This window comes from Puma concolor, chromosome D1 (genome assembly GCF_028749965.1).
Source record: "Puma concolor isolate L17-30 chromosome D1, mPumCon1.1.hap2, whole genome shotgun sequence".
Taxonomy (NCBI): Eukaryota; Metazoa; Chordata; class Mammalia; order Carnivora; family Felidae; genus Puma; species Puma concolor.
Window position 1 is genome coordinate 100,473,320 of NC_141676.1, and position 17,868 is coordinate 100,491,187.

At 42.5% G+C, this 17,868-nt stretch overlaps 1 protein-coding gene across 4 annotated transcripts in view; it reads left to right on the top strand.

Moving 5' to 3' along the window:
- Positions 1 to 2,497: 2,497 nt before the first annotated feature.
- The window catches only part of DDX6 (DEAD-box helicase 6), a 36,231-nt gene continuing 20,860 nt past the window's right edge, over positions 2,498 to 17,868 (top strand). For 2 of the 4 annotated variants that reach the window (XM_086678944.1, XM_086678946.1), the window contains exons 1-4: positions 2,664 to 2,793; positions 5,376 to 5,849; positions 10,167 to 10,230; positions 11,620 to 11,724. In XM_086678944.1, the coding sequence (XP_086535070.1) occupies positions 5,650 to 5,849; positions 10,167 to 10,230; positions 11,620 to 11,724 (369 nt within the window). In that variant the 5' untranslated portion in view covers positions 2,664 to 2,793; positions 5,376 to 5,649. The other 2 variants (XM_086678947.1, XM_086678948.1) reach the window with 2 other exon arrangements.

Genomic DNA, 17,868 nt, shown 5'->3' on the forward strand with positions numbered 1-17,868 from the left:
GGATTCGTAACTTAATTCTGCACCATCTATGCTTCTTACCAGAAAACTGCAAAGGGCTGACATAAGTAAGTTGTAAGGATATCTGAGTATCTTACAAGAACATTATGCAGAATCATTAAAGGTTTTAGCCCTGGCAGGATTCCTAGGTGAGAAAGGGCAGCTATATCATATTCCCTCCTCACTTTTGTTTTTTGTCATGACCTCAACCAGACTCCTTTTGAAAGTAATCACTTATTTGTAAACACAAAATCGTTTCCTTTGCCTGGTCTCATTTCTTTTTCTTTCTTTCTTTCTTTCTTTCTTTCTTTCTTTCTTTCTTTCTTTCTTTCTTTCTTTCTTTATGTTTCTTTGGTTTTGAGAGAGACACCGAGTGCAAGCAGGAGAGGGTCAGAGAGAGAGGGAGACAGAATCTGAAGTGGGCTTCAGGCTCTGAGCTGTCAGCACAGAGCCTGATGCGGGGCTCAGATGCAGGAACGGTGAGATCATGACCTGACCTGAAGTCAGAGGCTTAAATGACTGAGCCATCCAGGCACCCCTGGATTTCTTGAGTGGCCTGGGCAAAGAGACCCACCAGCAAGCAGCGGCCTGTTTTAAATTCTTAGACTCCTCTCCCTCCCACTTATTTTTGCCCTCCTTCCCTTTACATTCCTGCTACTTGGAAAGGCAGTGAGGCAAACAAGGCCTCACGCTTTAATATTTTTTTAAGGAACAGGGGCACCTGGGTGGCTCAGTTCGTTAAGCGACCGTCTCTTGGTTTGGGCTCAGATCATGATCTCACTGGTTCCTGAGATCCAGCCCCCACATCCCTGCTCTGCGCTGACAGAGCTGACCATGCTTGGGATGCTCTCTCTCTCTGTGTCCCTCTCTTTGTCCCTCCCCCAATTGTGCCACTCCCTCTCTCTCAAAATAAATAAATAAACATTAAAAAAAAAAAAAAAAAAGGAACAACTTAGCCATTCTCCCCCTAGGACGGGCACAAGGTGCAGGGTTATTCCCTTGCATGAGTGGATGTTTTAAAATCTGGGTGGGAGATGACATTCTAAATTTAAATTTATAACAAAAAAGTTGTAAGGGGAACTTTCTTCGTGATCTCAAGAATAGGCTCTTTACACTTCTGTACTACCTTTCCATTGGCTGTGTGAAAATAAACAAAGACGACCAAAGGAGAACAGGCTATTTATTCACTGCTTGCTAAGCGAGGGAGCCGGCCACCTTCACTCAGTTTGGTACTCAACGGCAGGCAGGGAAAACGGGGAGGCTTGAGGTGTGCTCTGATTGGAGGTTGTTGACCTGAGAAGCCGGAGGCAGGCTAACCGGAAGAGGCGCTGTTCTGTGATTGGTTTGGGGAACATATTTGGCTTTCTCTGATTGGCCCCGGGTTGGAAGCAGGGGCAAAAACCGGGGAAGCTGGCAGTCAGTGACCAAGCGCTGCTCGTTCTGGTCCCGTCACTGCAGAGGCTGTGGTCTGGCTTCCCAAGCCGGTTGCTGCAGAGGTGGAGGGTCGGAGTTCTGTTGTCGCACACGGTCTGGCCACTGTCCTGTACTGTCTCTCGGCTGGGGGAGACCCAGGTTTTTCTCTTCTCTTGCCCTAGGAAGCTTCCCAGCTTCAAATTTTTGTTTTAGCTGGGACAAAATAGCGCTCCCGACGCATCAGGACACGACAAGTATTTATGGGCACAAATACTGGAATAGCTTCCTAGGGAGAGTCAGGCCTGGGGAAGAATCGCCCTCCGCCTTCTGGTTCCTACTTCCACCAGAAGTGACTCCTCAGCAGCTCTCCTTTCCCCTCGGGACAGGCCGGCTCCCCCCCGCCGCGTCTCCCAGCCTGGCCTCCCGGGGCCAGGCAGGTCGCAGCCCTGGGCCCCCGCGCGCCCCCATCTCGCGTGCCCCTTCCGGTCCCCACTCCCGGGCGCGCGCCGACACCTCCGGGCCACCAGTTCCGCGCGTTCCTGGATGGAGGCGCGCCCGGAGGGGCTCGGACGCGACACCCCGGTCCTGCAGCAGCCTCCGCGGCCCGCGGGGGACGTCAGGTCAGCTCTCCTGTCCCCCCGCCGCGCGGCCCGGACGGCTTGTTCTCGGAACGAGTCCTTGCTCAGGAACAAGCGGCTCCTCCTCTGGTCACAACCCCCGATTTCCACAGCCAAGGGGCGAAGACAGGGTGGACTCTTCCCGGCCACCGTGTCCCCCTCGTTTCTCCTCAGCTGTGGAAAAAGCCAGCCCCGCTTCCCGCTCAGAAAGGAACCCGTATTGCCCCCTCGAGTCTCCGTCCTCGGGGCCCCCATCTGTGTGAGAGCACGGCCGTCCATTTTCTCCTCAGGGAGGTTCCCCGGCCCGCGTTCCTCCGGCCGCGAAGCCGGGAGGCCGTGACTCCGAGGCTGGCGCGGCGGTGGCGGAGCTCTCGCCATCTTGTCTGTAGGAGGAGCCGCGGCCGCCGCCGCCGCCATGCGGACAGGCAGGGGGAGGGGGAGGCGAGGGGGAGGGGGCGGCGGGCGGGCGGGGGAGGGGCAGAGCAGCCGAGTTAGCTCAGCCCGGGCGGCGACTCTGGCGGCGCCATGAGAGCGGGCAGCGGCGGAGGTAGGGCTGAGCGGCCGGAGAGCCGGCGGGCGCGGGCGGCCCTGCGGAGCGGCCCCCGGAGCGGGGCGGGGGCGGGGGCGGGGGCGGGAGGAGGAGGCAGCGGCGAGGGGCCGAGTGGGGGCGGGCGGAGGTTTCCGAGGAGGAAGGAGCCGCCGCCATTTTGGGAGCTTCGAGTCAACAATAAAGGACCGAGGGTGCCGAGCGGGAGTGGCCTCGGTGGTAGGACTCGGGCCCGAGCCGCGGGGAGTGGGGTGAGGTGGTGGGGTCGAGGCCAGCGGTGCGGTCGGGGCCGCGAGAAGCCCCTCGGCTGGCGTGGGGGGCGCTCTGAGGCGGAGGCCTGAGGCCTGGCCGGGCCCCGGGGAGGAAGGCGGGCGGCGGACGGCTGCCGTGTGGGGTGGGGGCGCCTGAGAGGAGTCGAATATGGGAATGTCGTGCGCGGCGGGGTCCGGAGAGGGAGCGGGCGGAGTGCTCGGAGGAGCTTTATGGAAGTCGAGGGGATGTGGGACCACAGGGGCGGCAAGGACTTAGGGGGATGGTGGAGGTTATAGGGTACGAGGCGGCCCTATAGGGGGCGGCAGGGATATGCAGTGTCGGAGGGCTTGCTTTGGAAGAGGACCCGCTGCTGTTTGGTTGGAATAAGGCCCCGTAGGTCGGTAACAAGAGACCGATTGTGGAGCCCCCGAGTCGTGGAGGAAAAGAGGGGCTTTCTGACTTTAAGGGTTTCTCTTTGGGGCCTTACAGGGGGAATCCCTATTGTTTTCTGTCCGCGGAGTTGGTTCCCTGCTCTTGTGGCGCAGATGCGATTACAGGGCCCCAACCCCTTTGTGTTGATGGTCACAGGGGGCTCACTTGAAGTGTGTGAGGATTTTTGGGGTGGGGGGGAGGCGTACGGGGGGAGCGAGAAATTATTGCCCCACTATTACGGGGCTCAAATCACTGGCTTGTTTCTTTCCCTTAGCGCTCGCCCCCTTTTCTCTTCCACGGTCCCCTCTTCCCCTCGGAATAAAACAGTCACTCCGACTTGCAGACCAAGCTTACAGAAACTGCGCCGCATTTGCAAACAAAAGCTCTTGTCTGAGATGACGATACTGTTTTGGGTGTGAAACTGTCAATTGCTAACTACAATCTGGGAAGCGCTGTAATTAACTCGGCAAGGGGCTCCTCCCAGCTAGTCTACGTTTCGTTCGTATTTTTGAAAATGTAGAATGTAACTTGCAAGGCTAAATTGGGAAGGGGTAGGAGGATTATTTCCTTCTCTGAGACATAAAGCTGCAGTGCAGGTTTTGGTTCAAGTAAGAAGGGAGTACTAGTTACATTTTGGATCTAGGGAGATAGGAGTTCTTACGTGCTGGAGGGACAATAATGATATCTTTTAATCTTTAGAGGCTGCCCTCTTCATCCTCTTACTGCTTTGCAAGCGAACAAGTCTTGTGTGAACTCCGTGATATTGTTGATCATAATATAAACCTGTCAATACAGGAAACTGTTTAATGCCTTGAAATGCTATTAACCACGGTCTGCATAAGGGATCAGATTCTAAGAGACTTAGAATAGACAGCTTTGTATATGTAATAATCAGGATTTGCTTGTCAGCAACTTTATTTACAATTTTTAAAAAAGACATAACCAGTTGTCTTTTAGAAAAGTTCTATTGTTTTTGAATCCTTGGTGTTTGGCCAGAAAATCAACACCGATCAATAAGCTGGTGTATTTTTGGTAAGAAATATGAAGGAGTTTAAAAAGAACCCAAGAGAGTAGTCCTTTATTTTCTGGCCTTTGTAAATTGTTTTATTTAGTACATTGTAAAATAAGAGTTTGATTTGGGAAATAATTAAAAATGGCAGTTTGGCCAGTTCTTTTTTAAAACAACTATTAGTACTCTGGATTTCTTGGAAAGTTTGGTTAAAGTTACTAGTGTATTTTAGTTTTTACCACATTTTTTTCAACAGGCAATTTCCTTTTTGTGTTTTTATAGATAAGTTTATTTAATAACAAAGCAAATATTTCAAGTTAGGATATACTTTTTGAAAAGTGTTACTGGCAATGTATGTGGCTAATAGTTTTTTAGTATTCAAATTTTATTAAGGTGGCTAAAGATTTTCTTGGCTCTTTCTCAAGCAAAAGATTGTGACATACAGACGTATCTCTTGACTACTTCAGCTATAGTTTTAAAGGGCAAAACCTAAGAGAAAAAAGAAAATTTATTTTTCTTCATGAAGTTCAACTTCTATGGTTGAAATTCATAAAGGCACAAATGTGGGGTTTTCTCCCTGAAAGCATAAAGTGAAGTCAAAAGCTCAATTTCAAGAATTCTCAGTTGCTGTCAGAAGTAGGGGAAAAAAATTAATACATTGTCTTGCCTTGTTCTAAGATGTGTATTGTAAATTTTACTAATTTTACAATTAGCAAAATTGTGTGATACTTCTTTGAGTTGTAATGCAATTAAGTGTAATGAATCATTGACTTTTAGAGGTGTCAGGGACTTTTAAAGAATTCATGAGGGAGGAAACTGAAGGGAAGATATTATCATTTGACAACTAATGCTAATTTAATCACAATGTCTTTTTACCTAATCATCTTTGGGTTGCCTTGAACTGACAATTTAAGATGTTTGAGATTGGTCTCATTTGGCCTGGTTTTTGAGGCAGTTAATCTTTGTCTCTCGTAGCATGGTTAGTTTTGGTGTAAGTAGATCTATATTTTTAATTCTTTAATAGAGTGATTTCCTTTAAAGGGGTTGTTTAAAAGGGAAAGTTTCTAACTTTCCTGTGTTTGCTAATTAAACTTTCTCTTTGTTTCAGATTGAAGTGAGTGAATTCAGATACATAACTCAACCTTGTTAGAGGGCTTTTTAAAAAATAAAAAGTTGATTCGGTGCATGAGAGCAAGTTACTGCTGCTTACCGTTCAGAGACTTACAGGTGCTTGCCTGCATTGCAATAAAGGACTCATATATTGAGCAAGACTTATATTTATCTCTTCGTTTTGGAGAGCCTAATAAACTGTTATTACAGTTTCTCTACTGACTTTCAAAAGTTTTGAAGTTTGAAAGAGACACCTTTACAATTAATACAGCATGAGCACGGCCAGAACAGAGAACCCTGTTATAATGGGTCTTTCCAGTCAAAATGGTCAGCTGAGGGGCCCTGTGAAGCCCAGTGGTGGCCCCGGAGGAGGGGGCACACAGACACAGCAACAGATGAACCAGCTGAAAAATACCAACACAATCAATAATGGCACTCAGCAGCAAGCACAGAGTATGACCACCACTATTAAGTAAGTGTTAGAATAAATCAACACACTTGGGAGACCAAGGAGATTTCTTTTTGTTACTTTGTTGACTACTTTATACCTTATTTAACCATTTTGATTGCAAATAGACGACAGATGGCTTTGTATTATGGGCAGTGGGTATTTGCAATGGAATAATGTATTTTTGTCGTAATTAATACAGGCTTGTTAAATAACAGACACAGATGATATATATTAATTCTGTATACATTACTTTTTGAAACATTTCTGGCTTTCATAATTAGCTCAGATTCATCTTGTTTTTGCCAGTATGGCTTTTTCCCTAGTGTTGTAACTGTACCTTACCCTAGATGAAGTGGCAGTTAGAGCCAATTTCAAGTTTTAAATTTAAAGACTTATCCAGCCTTCTGAGTCGTACTTACTGAGAGGAAATTTATCCATAACTTTTTTTTTTAAGATCATGTTACTTTATTTTTTTTTAAGATTATGTTACCTGTAGTTTAGTTTTGTTTTATAAGCTTTCTCGTTTTACACATATACAGTATTACAAGCTGTTATGTATCATAGGGAACTCAAGATTTTGAACTCATGGAAATGTACATCTCTGAATAGTCCCAATTCCCTTTGTTGACTCTTAAAAACTTAGGAGCCTCATCTTACCACAGAATAATTTTTTCTTTTAAATCTGCTATTTGTCATCTAAGTGTACACTTTAAATTATTTGAATGATAACTATCACTCTAGAGATTCAGTTAATAGACTAGAGATTCAGTTAGTTCGACTCTTGATCCCACTTCATGTTTGGCTTTATTAAGATTCTAGTCGTAGAGATTGATTTACTCTTGAAATCTTCATATGATGAAACTGCTTCACTGAACTAAAGTGTATGTATTACTAAAACCTAGATCTTCTCCGTACCTAAGAAGCACTTCTAAAGAAAAGAAGCCCTTGAATATCATAGAGATGGTTACTGGTATGTGATTTGCTAGTGACCTGTAGAAATTAACTTCCAATGGAATTGATTTGGTCATTGAGAGAATTGGCATCAATACATGTTGTTATTTCTTGTGCATATTTTATGATTTTTAAGGTGAATGCTTTAGTATAGAAATCAAAAATATTTTCTAAATTGTAGTTTCTCTTGACAAAATATGAATAGGTTAGCAAAATTTAGGACATCTTTAAAAAAATTTTTTTTAATGTTTATTTTTGAGAGAGGGAGACAGAGCATGAGTTGTGGAGGAGCAGAGAGGGAGACACAGCATCTGAAGCAGGTTCCAGATTCTGAGCTGTCAGCACAGAGCCCAACGTGGGGCTCGAACTCACGAACTTTCGTGACCTGAGCTGAAGTCAGGCGCTTAACCAGCTGAGCCACCCAGGAGCTCCTAGGCTATTTTTAAACATAAAGCTGTGTTATTTCATTATTTTCTACTTAAATTCTGGCTTGAGACAACAGTAGATTTTGCTTTCTCTCTTTTGCTCATCCTGGGATTAATGGTTTCTTTTTAATTCTGGGTTCTTTTTTTTTTTTTTTTTTAATTTTTTTTTTTAAATGTTTATTTTTAAGAGAGAGAGAGCCGGGGGAGGGGCAGAGAGAGAGGGAGACACAGAATCCGAAACAGGCCCCAGGCTCTGAACTGTCAGCACAGAGCCTGACGCGGAGCTCAAACTCAAGAACCACAAGTTCATGACCTGACCTGAAGTAGAAAGCTTAACGGACTGAGCCACCCAGGCGCCCCTAATGTTTGTTTGTTTTTGAGAGTGAGTGAGCAGGAGAGGGGCAGAGAGGAAGGGAGACAGAGGATCTAGAGGATCTGAAGCAGGCTCCCGTGACAATAGAGAGCCCAGTATGGGGCTAAAACTCAAGAACTATGAGATCATGACCTGAGCCGAAGTTGGATGCTTAACCAACTAGCCACCCAGGTGCCCCTAATTCTTTAGGTTCCTTAAATCTCAGTTTGTCCTCTTCCTGTGAAGCTTTCTAGATCCCATCACTGTCTTCAGAAATCTTCTAATACTTATCTTTATCACTTATTTTCTCTTTTTAAATAGTTTGGGTTTTTTCTCTCCTAAGATTACAAGTTCCATGTGGTAAGATTTTCCATTGTATTTCTGCATTTTTATTCACTTTATATTGAATTTGACAGCGGCAAGTTAGCCTACTAGGATGTACAACTAAATTTTTTGTTCAAAAACCTTGGTGTGTTTTGTAGGCAGAGGTGAAAGACTTTGGTACCCTTGGAATTAGTAGCAAATAGTTACCTGTGTTACAGTATCTTAAATTACATGGGTCTTAGCTTTAAGGGAAATGGCTCATCTTTCTAAATCAAGACTCTTGAGATGTTTTGAGGGCTCTGATCATATAAGAATTGCTGTAATGAAATCAGTGAAAACTTTTGTTTATTTTATAAAAATGACACAGTGGAAAGCATTGTCTGCTTTATTGACTTTTTTTTTCCCTATTAGATGCTTTGGGTGTAATTTGAAGTTTTCACCTGAGCAAAAGGGAAATTTGTTTTACATGTTTCTCTTTCATGATTTCAAACATTCTCAGTAAAATAGATTGGGAGTTGTTCATTAACAGCTAACGCTGACTTCTTATTTTGCCAGGCACTGTGCTGAGTGCTTTATATAAATTATTTGCTATAATTATTATTATTTTTAATGTTTATTTATTTTTGAGAGAGAGAGAGAGACAGAACATGAGCAGGAGAGGAGCAGAGAGAGAGAGGGAAACACAGAATCCGAAACAGCCTCTAGGCTCTGAGCTATCAGCACAGAGCCCAACGCGGGGCTTGAACTCACAAACCGTGAGGTCATGACCTGAGCCAAACTCGGGCGCTCAGCCAACTGAGCCACTCAGGCGCCCCATAATTTTTTTTTTTTTTTTTTTGATGGTTATTTTGAGAGTGCATGCAGGAGTGGGGAAGGGCAGAGAGAGAGGGAGAGAGAGAGAATCCCAAGCAGGCTCTGCACTGTCAGCGCAAGCCAGACACAGGGCTTGATCTGAGGAGCCATGAGATCATGACCTGAGCTGAAATCAAGAGTCTGGCACTTACCCGACTGAGCCACCCAGGCATCCCCTATTTGATATAATTCTTAACCCATTTTATATAGGAAAGAATTAGAGGCTTAGAAAGGTAACTGCTGCAAATCACAGAAATAATAAATAGTAGAGTCAGGGCTTGACCTGGTTTGAAACCTAAAGTTTTGAAACTTTAGAGCGCTTAGTTTTAACTAGTCATCAGAAGTTAGAAACTCAGATGCTAACTTACAGGAGACTGTGCCAAATGAGAGGGTACTTACTTGTTCTGACTAAAGGAGTCTGCTGCTTGATTTAAACTCCCAGTTATTAAGCTCTTTCAAACTGTTGACATGCAGAAGTTTGGAACTAGTGTTGATGAAGCTTCCACTTTTTTCAAGAAAAGCCAGAATGTGGACTTTTATATGAAATCTTTTAATGTTTAAATGTTGGCAACTAATTTAAATGAAAACACACTATGTACATCAAACAAAACACATGGGTTACCAGTTTTGAGAACAGTTGTACTGTATATTACACTGCTGACTCTTGATTTCGGCCCAGGTCATGATTCTGGAATCATGGAATAGAGCCCTGTGTTGGGCTTTGCGCTCAGTGTGGAGCCTGCTCAGGATTCTCTCTTTCTCTCCCTCCCTCTGTCCATCTCCCTGGCCCGGGTACTCTCTGTCCAAAAAAAGTGGGGGTGGGGGGGTGGTTAAGTGCCTTATTCCCTTCTTTTTATTTATTTTTTTATTTTTTAGGTTTTATTCATTTAAGTAATCTCTATACCCAACTTGGGGCTCAAACTTATGACCCTGAGATCAAAGAGTCACATGTCCTTCCAGCTGAGCCACCCACGGTGCCCCTACCTGTTCCCTTCTATTTTTGATTATTTTTAAATCCTCTCTAGATTGTTCTTTTGTAAGAAGAGAGGTTTTTCTAAAGCTGTTTATGTCTGTTAACCGTATTCTGAAGTCAATAGCAATACGTTAAACTTACTGTTTATTATAATTATGGTGAATCATCTTTGTATTATTAGAAGAGTGATACTGTAGGGGCGCCTGGGTGGCTCAGTCGGTTGAGCGTCCGACTTCGCCTCAGGTGATGATCTCGCAGTTCGTGAGTTCGAGCCCCACGTTGGGCTCTGTGCTGACAGCTCAGAGCCTGGAGCCTCCTTCAGATTCTGTGTCTCCCTCCCTCTGCCCCTTCCCCGCTCATGCTCTGTCTCTCAAAAATGAATAAACGTTAAAAAAAAAATTAAAAAAGAAAAGAGTGATGCTGTGAATTCTCATGCTTCAATTTTACTGTATTCTCTGTAGACCTGGTGATGACTGGAAAAAGACTTTAAAACTCCCTCCAAAGGATCTAAGAATCAAAACTTCGGTAAGTTGATTGTAAAATTCAAGTGGAAAAATGGTGCGGAAACTCTAAAAATGAGGTAGTTACTTAACAATAGGCATTGTGTATTTACTCTGAAATAGGTTGAAATGGTTGAAATTATATAGATTATATATGATGAATTGCCAAAATTTTTCACTGTTTGGAGGAATTCTATTAATGCAGTAATGTGTGTCTGTATATTAAATACTGTGTTTACACGTGTGTATTTTATCTAACTTACAGAGTACTTTCATGATTTGCAAGGCATTTTCTCAAAATTCTCTTTTGCTCCCACCGACATAGTAAGATTCAGGTTAGGTATTAACCCTGTTCAGTGGATGAGAACAAGGAAGGTTGAAAGGTTAGTTCTCTTAGCACAGTGTTCCCAGCTAGGGGTGATTTTTGTCCCTTAGGGGTCATTTAGCAGTAGCTAGAGACATTTTTGGTTAACTCAGCTGGTTAAACTCAACTGGGGGGATGCTACAGGACATCCCCTTACAACAGAGAATTTTCTGGCCCAAATGTCAATAGTGCTAAGTGTGAGAAACCTTTATTTAGGATAGGATATTTGTAGGCAGTGAGTGGGAGTTAGGGTTTGACTTCACATCTTGTGATTTGTAAAAATAACAGTATTCTACCAGTCCTCAGAAGAATATGACCGTAGGGTGGCCTTTCCCCAAAACAATTTATTTTATTTTTTAAATGGTTATGTCTTTATTTTGAGAGAGAGAGAGAGAGAGAGAGAGAGAGAGAGAGAGAGAGAGAGAGAATGAATCCCAAGCAGGCTCTGCGCTGTCAGTGCTGAGCCCGACACAGGGGCCCAACTCCTGAAGCTGTGAGATCATGACTTGAGCTGAAATCAAGAGTTAGCTGCTTAACCCACTGAGCTATCCAGGCACCACTCCCCAAAACAATTTTCATTTTATTTTAATTCTTTAAATTTAATGTTTATTCTTGAGAGAGAGAGAGACAGAGCATGAGTTGGGGGGTGGGGGTGCAGAGAGAGAGGAAGACACAGAATCTGAAGCAGGCTCCAGGCTCTGAGCTGTCCGCACAGGGTGTGACATGGGGCTAGAGGAACCGTGAGATCATGACCTGAGCCAAAGTCAGCCGCTTAACCAACTGAGCCACCCGGGCACCCCCCTCCCCAAAACAATTTTTAAACGATTTGTGTGTGTGTTAAAGAGTGGTTATTTATTCTTTAGGAATTACTCTTTAGGAATACTTGAAATATAGATCGAGACAAGCAATTTGCATATATTTATATTTTAAATGGGGTAGATAAAAAATTAGTCCCTGAAACAAATTTTCTTAAGCATACTAGCTACCTAAGGAACACAGTTGTACTTTATTATTTTGTTGTTGTTTTATTTCTTTTGTTTGTCTGAGTAGGATGTGACCTCCACAAAAGGAAATGAGTTTGAAGATTACTGTTTGAAACGGGAGTTACTGATGGGAATTTTTGAAATGGGCTGGGAAAAGCCATCTCCTATTCAGGTATGTTTCTTGTTTTTATCCATATAAAATATTGTGAGTTAAGCAATCCATACTTTTTGATCTGTGTGGGTGATACAGTTATCCAAGACTTTTGTGTGTGTGTGTGTATACACATAGGCACTTTTTCTGAACCTTTTAAGGATAAGTCACAGAATCATGGCCCATTGCCTCTAAATATTTCAGTGTGTATTTCCTGAGAATAGGACTTTTTTTTTTTTTTTTTTTTTAAATAAGCTCTGTGCCCGGCGTGCAGCTTAAACTCACAACCCTGAGATGAAGAGTAACCTGTTTACCAACTGTGCCAGCCAGGCGCCCCTAGGTGCCTGTGAGTAACCGTACCTTTGGTCAGTTTAATACAGTATTTTTATCTCATCTGTCATTTGTATTCTGATTTTTAATTGACTCTAAAATATCCTTTATAGGATTTTTTTTCTTTTCTGTACAGGATGCATCCTAGAATCAGGTTTTTCATATTACGAACCTGTATTACATATAGTTAGTTACATTTCTTTAACGTTTTACAGTTGTGAGCATTTCCCTAGTTCTTTTTTTTTTTTTTTTTTTTTAATGTAGAACATTCCTCATTTTGGGTTTGTCTCCTGTCTGTATGTGATGAGACTCAAGCTATGCATTCTTAGCCAGGATACTGTAGAAGTCATGGTCTTGCCTTCTCAAGCTATCTCATTGGGAGGTATATACAGTGTCTATCTGTTTCTCAATGGTGAATTTAATTTTGGTTACCCTCTCAAGGTGGTGCCTGATTTTTTTTTTTTTTTTTTTTTAAGTTTTTATTTTGAGAGAGAGAGTGTGTGCACATGCGTGAACAGAGAAGGGGCACGGAGAGGAGAGAGAGAATCCCAAGCAGGCTCCATGCTGTGAGTGTGGAGCCCAATACAGGGCTCAATCTCACTGTGAGATCATGACCTGAGCTGAAATCAAGTTGGACGCTTAACTGACTGAGCCACCCAGGCACCCCTAATTAACTGTTTTTTCCCCCTTCCCTTAAAACTAATAAGCAGTCTATGGGGAGCCTTTAAGACCATGCAGGTATCTTACTCTTCCATCAAAATTTCCCCTTAGTCTTAGTATCCATTGTTGATTCTTGCATACTTTAATCTTTACTCTGGTGGGTAATGATGGATTTCCAATGGTAGTGCTCCTTGCACGTTTGGCCTTGTGAAGAAGAGCCTTCCCATATCTTTTCATGTAGCTATATGTTATCAGTGTGGACACATGAATTTTTTTTCCCCTGGTGGTATTTTTGTGGCCAAATTGTCCCATATTTGGCTATGGTGAGCTCCTTCAAGCTGGTTTCTGTGTTTTTGTAATATCCCCCCACTCCCCCCTTCCCCCCCCCCTCCCCCCGCTTTTTTTCTGATAGACTATCTTTTGGAGCAATTTTAAGTTCATAGCAATTGAGCAGAAAAGGTATTTCCCATAAACCCTGGTTCCCTACTCATGCATAACTTCTCATTTTCAACATCCCTCACATGAGTGATATATTTATTATAACTAAGGAACCTCTCTTAACCTTACCTAAAGTTTGTAGTATGCATTAGTGTTCACTCTTGGTGGTGTACTTTCTATAGTATGCTGTACAAATGTATGCTGACATGTACCCATCATTGTAGTATCACACATAGTAGTTTTACTGCCCTAAAAATCCTCTGTGCTCTGCCTGTCCACTCCTCACTATCCCCTCTTTTTCCTTGAGTACTTCCTTTTTGGTATATCATGGTGTCAAGCTTATCTGCACCTATGCTATCCCAGCCTTGGAATCAGTCATTTCTCCAGGGAACCCTGATTGTCAGTGGGACAGCAGTATTAGAGACTTACATCTGAGTACTGAGTGCACTGTTTGCTCCTTGACTCTTTAGGTGGAAATGTGTATGTGCACACACATACATGTAGGCCTAAACATGCATGTTAATTGACAGTGTTGGTTCCAGGCTGTAGTAAGGACAAACCCTGTGACAATGAGCACTTTTTCGTTGAGCAAACATGTACTGAGTGACCCAGAAAATGTTAGACACTGGAGACACTGTGATGAACAAGACAGATAGGGTTCCTGCCCTCACAGCCAGGTGGATGAGACTACTAACTGTACAGATAATTTCAGTGTGCTGTGATGAGCCCTCTTCTAGTTGAAATTGTGTATATGTGTAGCCATTAAAAGAAGATGGAATGACCTGGAAGAAGTGATCCATATTCTAAGCCAGAGACACTGGGATAGCGATTGCCTAGAGATTCTAAACTTTGTGTGCCTTTCTGGACGAACTAAAGAGGTTTATTATGGTTGGAGAAAGTATCAAGATAAGGTTATATATCATCAGACAATTTGAGTACATACATTAAAAATACTTCGGAATTTATTTTTATATAATGTAGTTCATGTTAATCCATTTTATCTACAGGGATGAAAGTTTTATGAGTCTTCTGTTATAGGGACTGTATCATTCAACTTTGTATCTCCAGTATTCAGGTGCATGGCAGGAAATGGGCCTTCTGATACTCAGTAGTATTTATTTAGAATGTTGTGAAATTATGGTTGGCATGTCCACATGCAACCTTGGTCTGTAGAACTATTGAACAGCACTAGCTTTGCAGTCAGACTGTCCAGGTTGAATTCCCAACTCCCCTCCTTTCTAAGTTGATTATTTGAGGTATCTCTCTAATCATCAGTTTCCTGGCCTGTAAAATTGATATAACAGTATATATGATATATATTATAGAGTTGTTGTGAAGGTTAAGTGAGGTCATTCATGTTAGTATGCTTGGTATAGTGCCTCGTAGATGTTGAATGCTCTATAATTGGTATGGGTTGTTATTCCATAGACTTGTTTTATGAACAAAGGAAATGGGGGGAGGCAGGAAGGAATAAATGCCCCTGCCTTCCTCAAAAAGAAAAAAAAAAGAGACAGTGGTTCATTTAGGAGACTGAATTCTTTTTTTTTTTTTAATAATTTTAAATTTTTTTTTTTTCCAACGTTTATTTATTTTTGGTACAGAGAGAGACAGAGCATGAACGGGGGAGGGGCAGAAAGAGAGGGAGACACAGAATCGGAAACAGGCTCCAGGCTCTGAGCCATCAGCCCAGAGCCCGACGCGGGGCTCGAACTCCCGGACCGCGAGATCGTGACCTGGCTGAAGTCGGATGCTTAACCGACTGTGCCACCCAGGCGCCCCTAGGAGACTGAATTCTTAATGGAGCCTTGCTAGCTCCTGTTTCCCACCTAATGCAGGGCTTGATCTCACAAACCGTGAGATCATGACCTGAGCGGAAATCAAAAGTTGGATACTAAACCAACTGAGTCACCGAGGCACCCCTAAAATTGACATTGTTGTTCGTGTCTGAGTATTAATATAACATAGAGATCGTTAATCTCTCTAGCCACTTAACTAGTCTCACATCTAGCTTTCTCTGTAAAATAAAAATAAGTAATCTTCCTCACAGGGTTTTTGTGAGAATCAAATGCAGTTTGTAAACAAAATATATATTTTTTAATGTTTATTTATTTTGGGGAGATAGAGTGGGGGAGGGGTATAGGGAGAGGTAGACACAGAATCTGAAGCAGGCTCCAGGCTCTGAGCTGTCAGCACAGAGCCCCGCGTGGGACTCGAACCCACAAAGCATGGGATCATGACCTGGGCCGAAGTAAAACACTCAACTGACTAAGCCACCCAGGTACCCCTGTAAACAAACTATTTTGACATAGTAAAGCAGTGTACAGATACAAAGTATTATTTTAGATACCTGGGACCACAGTTCCCATTGTCTTTTTCTTCACTGTTGTTTTGCCTGAGAATCTGTGGAAAATACAAGATGGTCTTTAGAATTAATTCAGTTTAACAAACCATAAATATTAAGATTTTGAAACAAAGAAATTTAGAAACCTCTAGTAAAATCTAACCTCATGACTGGATGTCTTCTATTCATTCTGTTCTTACCTACTTTTCTCTCCTTGTTTTCCAGTTGTTTTTAAGGTGTTCTATAATACTTAGTTTTACAATGTTGTCCAGACATTTTTTCCCCAAATACAAAAGCCTTTTGGATCAGATGGGTGTCATCTGCATTTGAATCTTTTTTTAAGAGATGGTGACTTTGTTGGCTGTAAGATTATTGGACAATGAAGCACTTAAAATTACATCCTCAAAAAAGATTGTACCCTGACAGTCTGGAACCATATATACTACAGATTGCTTCCACACATCTTTCTTTGGTGCAACCATCTGTGACTCTAGTTCTAGTTCTGAATGCTATCCCCCAGAGCTAGCATAACTATGCCTTTCTAAAGGCATAGCTTTATAGGAGCACAGACTTCTTTGGAAGGCCTAAGAATCTACTGTTTTATTCTGCTTAACATCGTGAAGCCTTACAGAGTCAACTCTTGAACAACAAGGGTTTGAACTGCATGGATCCACGTTACACAGATTTTTTTTCAGTATTGTCAATGTGTTTTCCTTAGAACTTTCTTAGTATTTTCTCTAGCTTACTTTATTTATTCACATATAACGTACAAAATGTGTTGATTGTTTACCTTACCAATATCAGGCTTCCAGTCAACGGTAGGCTGTTCGTAGTTGTAGAGGAGTCAAAAGTTATTTATACATGGATTTTTGAGTCTGCCGCGATGCAGAGGGGTGGAACGGGAGGGAGGGTAACAGTGCCTATAATTCCCTCGTTCAAGGGTCAACTGTTTACTTCGAGATGGTTGAAAATGACAGCTCTTACTGCTTCCAGACCCTACGTACAACCTTTGAAGACTTTTTAGGTAATGACGAAATGGCAAGTAGTCCATTATTGAGGGAAACATGGAAGTTCCTTATTGTTGGCAACAAAATTTCTCAACTATTTTGAGAAATTATTTTGTCAACCAGGTCTAATAAAAATGGATAGTTTATTGTTGATAGCTAGGAATTATAGCATCCTTAATCCTTTGCAAATCATTCCTTTTGCTAATGTAGATTTCTTATGACTCTAGGAATTGGTTTCCTAACTTTGCAGAAAAGTGTTTTAAAAGTATTTCCTCATTGGTTACTGTGGCAAAATTGGAGTGTGTTCCTAAGTTAGAGATATTTTTGAAATTATTATCTTTCTTCCATATCCTTTTTTTTGGGTAGCACTAGATACCTATGAGAACCATTGCCGTTGTCTATGACCATACCACCCTGAACATGCCTGATCTCCTCTGATTTCAGAAGCTAAGCAGGTTTGGGCCTGGTTAGTACTTGGATGGGAGAACCATTGCCATCTTCTTCACCATAGTCATACTATCTTTTCCCCTGAGATTAATATTGTTAAGGCTCCCTAGCACTAGGAGGTAAAAAGAAGCAGCTACTCCAAAAACAGCTAATTGGGCAATTTTCAGTTTTTTTAGGTAAGACACTTTTGTCAAATGCCTCTCAGTATTAGGAAATTGGGAAGTATACTGTTGTAGGCAACAGAAACCAACTTGGGCTAACTTAAGCAAAGGGAAATTTCTTGAAAGAGTATCAGAGGAGTTCACAAGAGTGAGAAAAATCTGGAGAAACACACTTGGAATAGACCAAGAACTGAGTCAGCTGTGAAGGGCTTAGAAAGCTACAAATTGTTATAGGATGTACTTTAACAATTTAAATTCTAAGAAGGGAGCATGGAGCTGGCCTGGCTTCAGTTGATGTCTCCTCTTTGGCTAGAGTGTCCGGTGGGGAGATGCAGTTCCTCAGATGGAAGTTAGGGTGCTACTGGGAAAGGGAAAATGAATCCTAGGGTAACCAAAACACAACGAATACTTAGTGGTTAAGTCCCTAGACCTTACAGTGGAACATGGACTTGGGGAGATAAGGTGGCAAAATCAGACCTCAGATTGTAGGGTTGTCATGGGTTTTTTGATAACTTGATTGAGATACAAATCCCATATCACAGAATTCACACATTTAAAGCATATAATTCAGTGGGATAGTATATTCACAGTTGTGCAACTGTTACTGCAATCAATTTTAGAAAATTTTCATCACCTCAGAAAGAAGCTGCTTTAGCAGTCTCCCTTCACTTTCCCCTAGCCCTAACCAGCCACTAATCTTAGTGTCTCCATGGATTTGCCTGTTCCCCACATTTCATCTAGATGGAATCCTAGCATATATGGTTTTTTGTGAGTGGCTTCT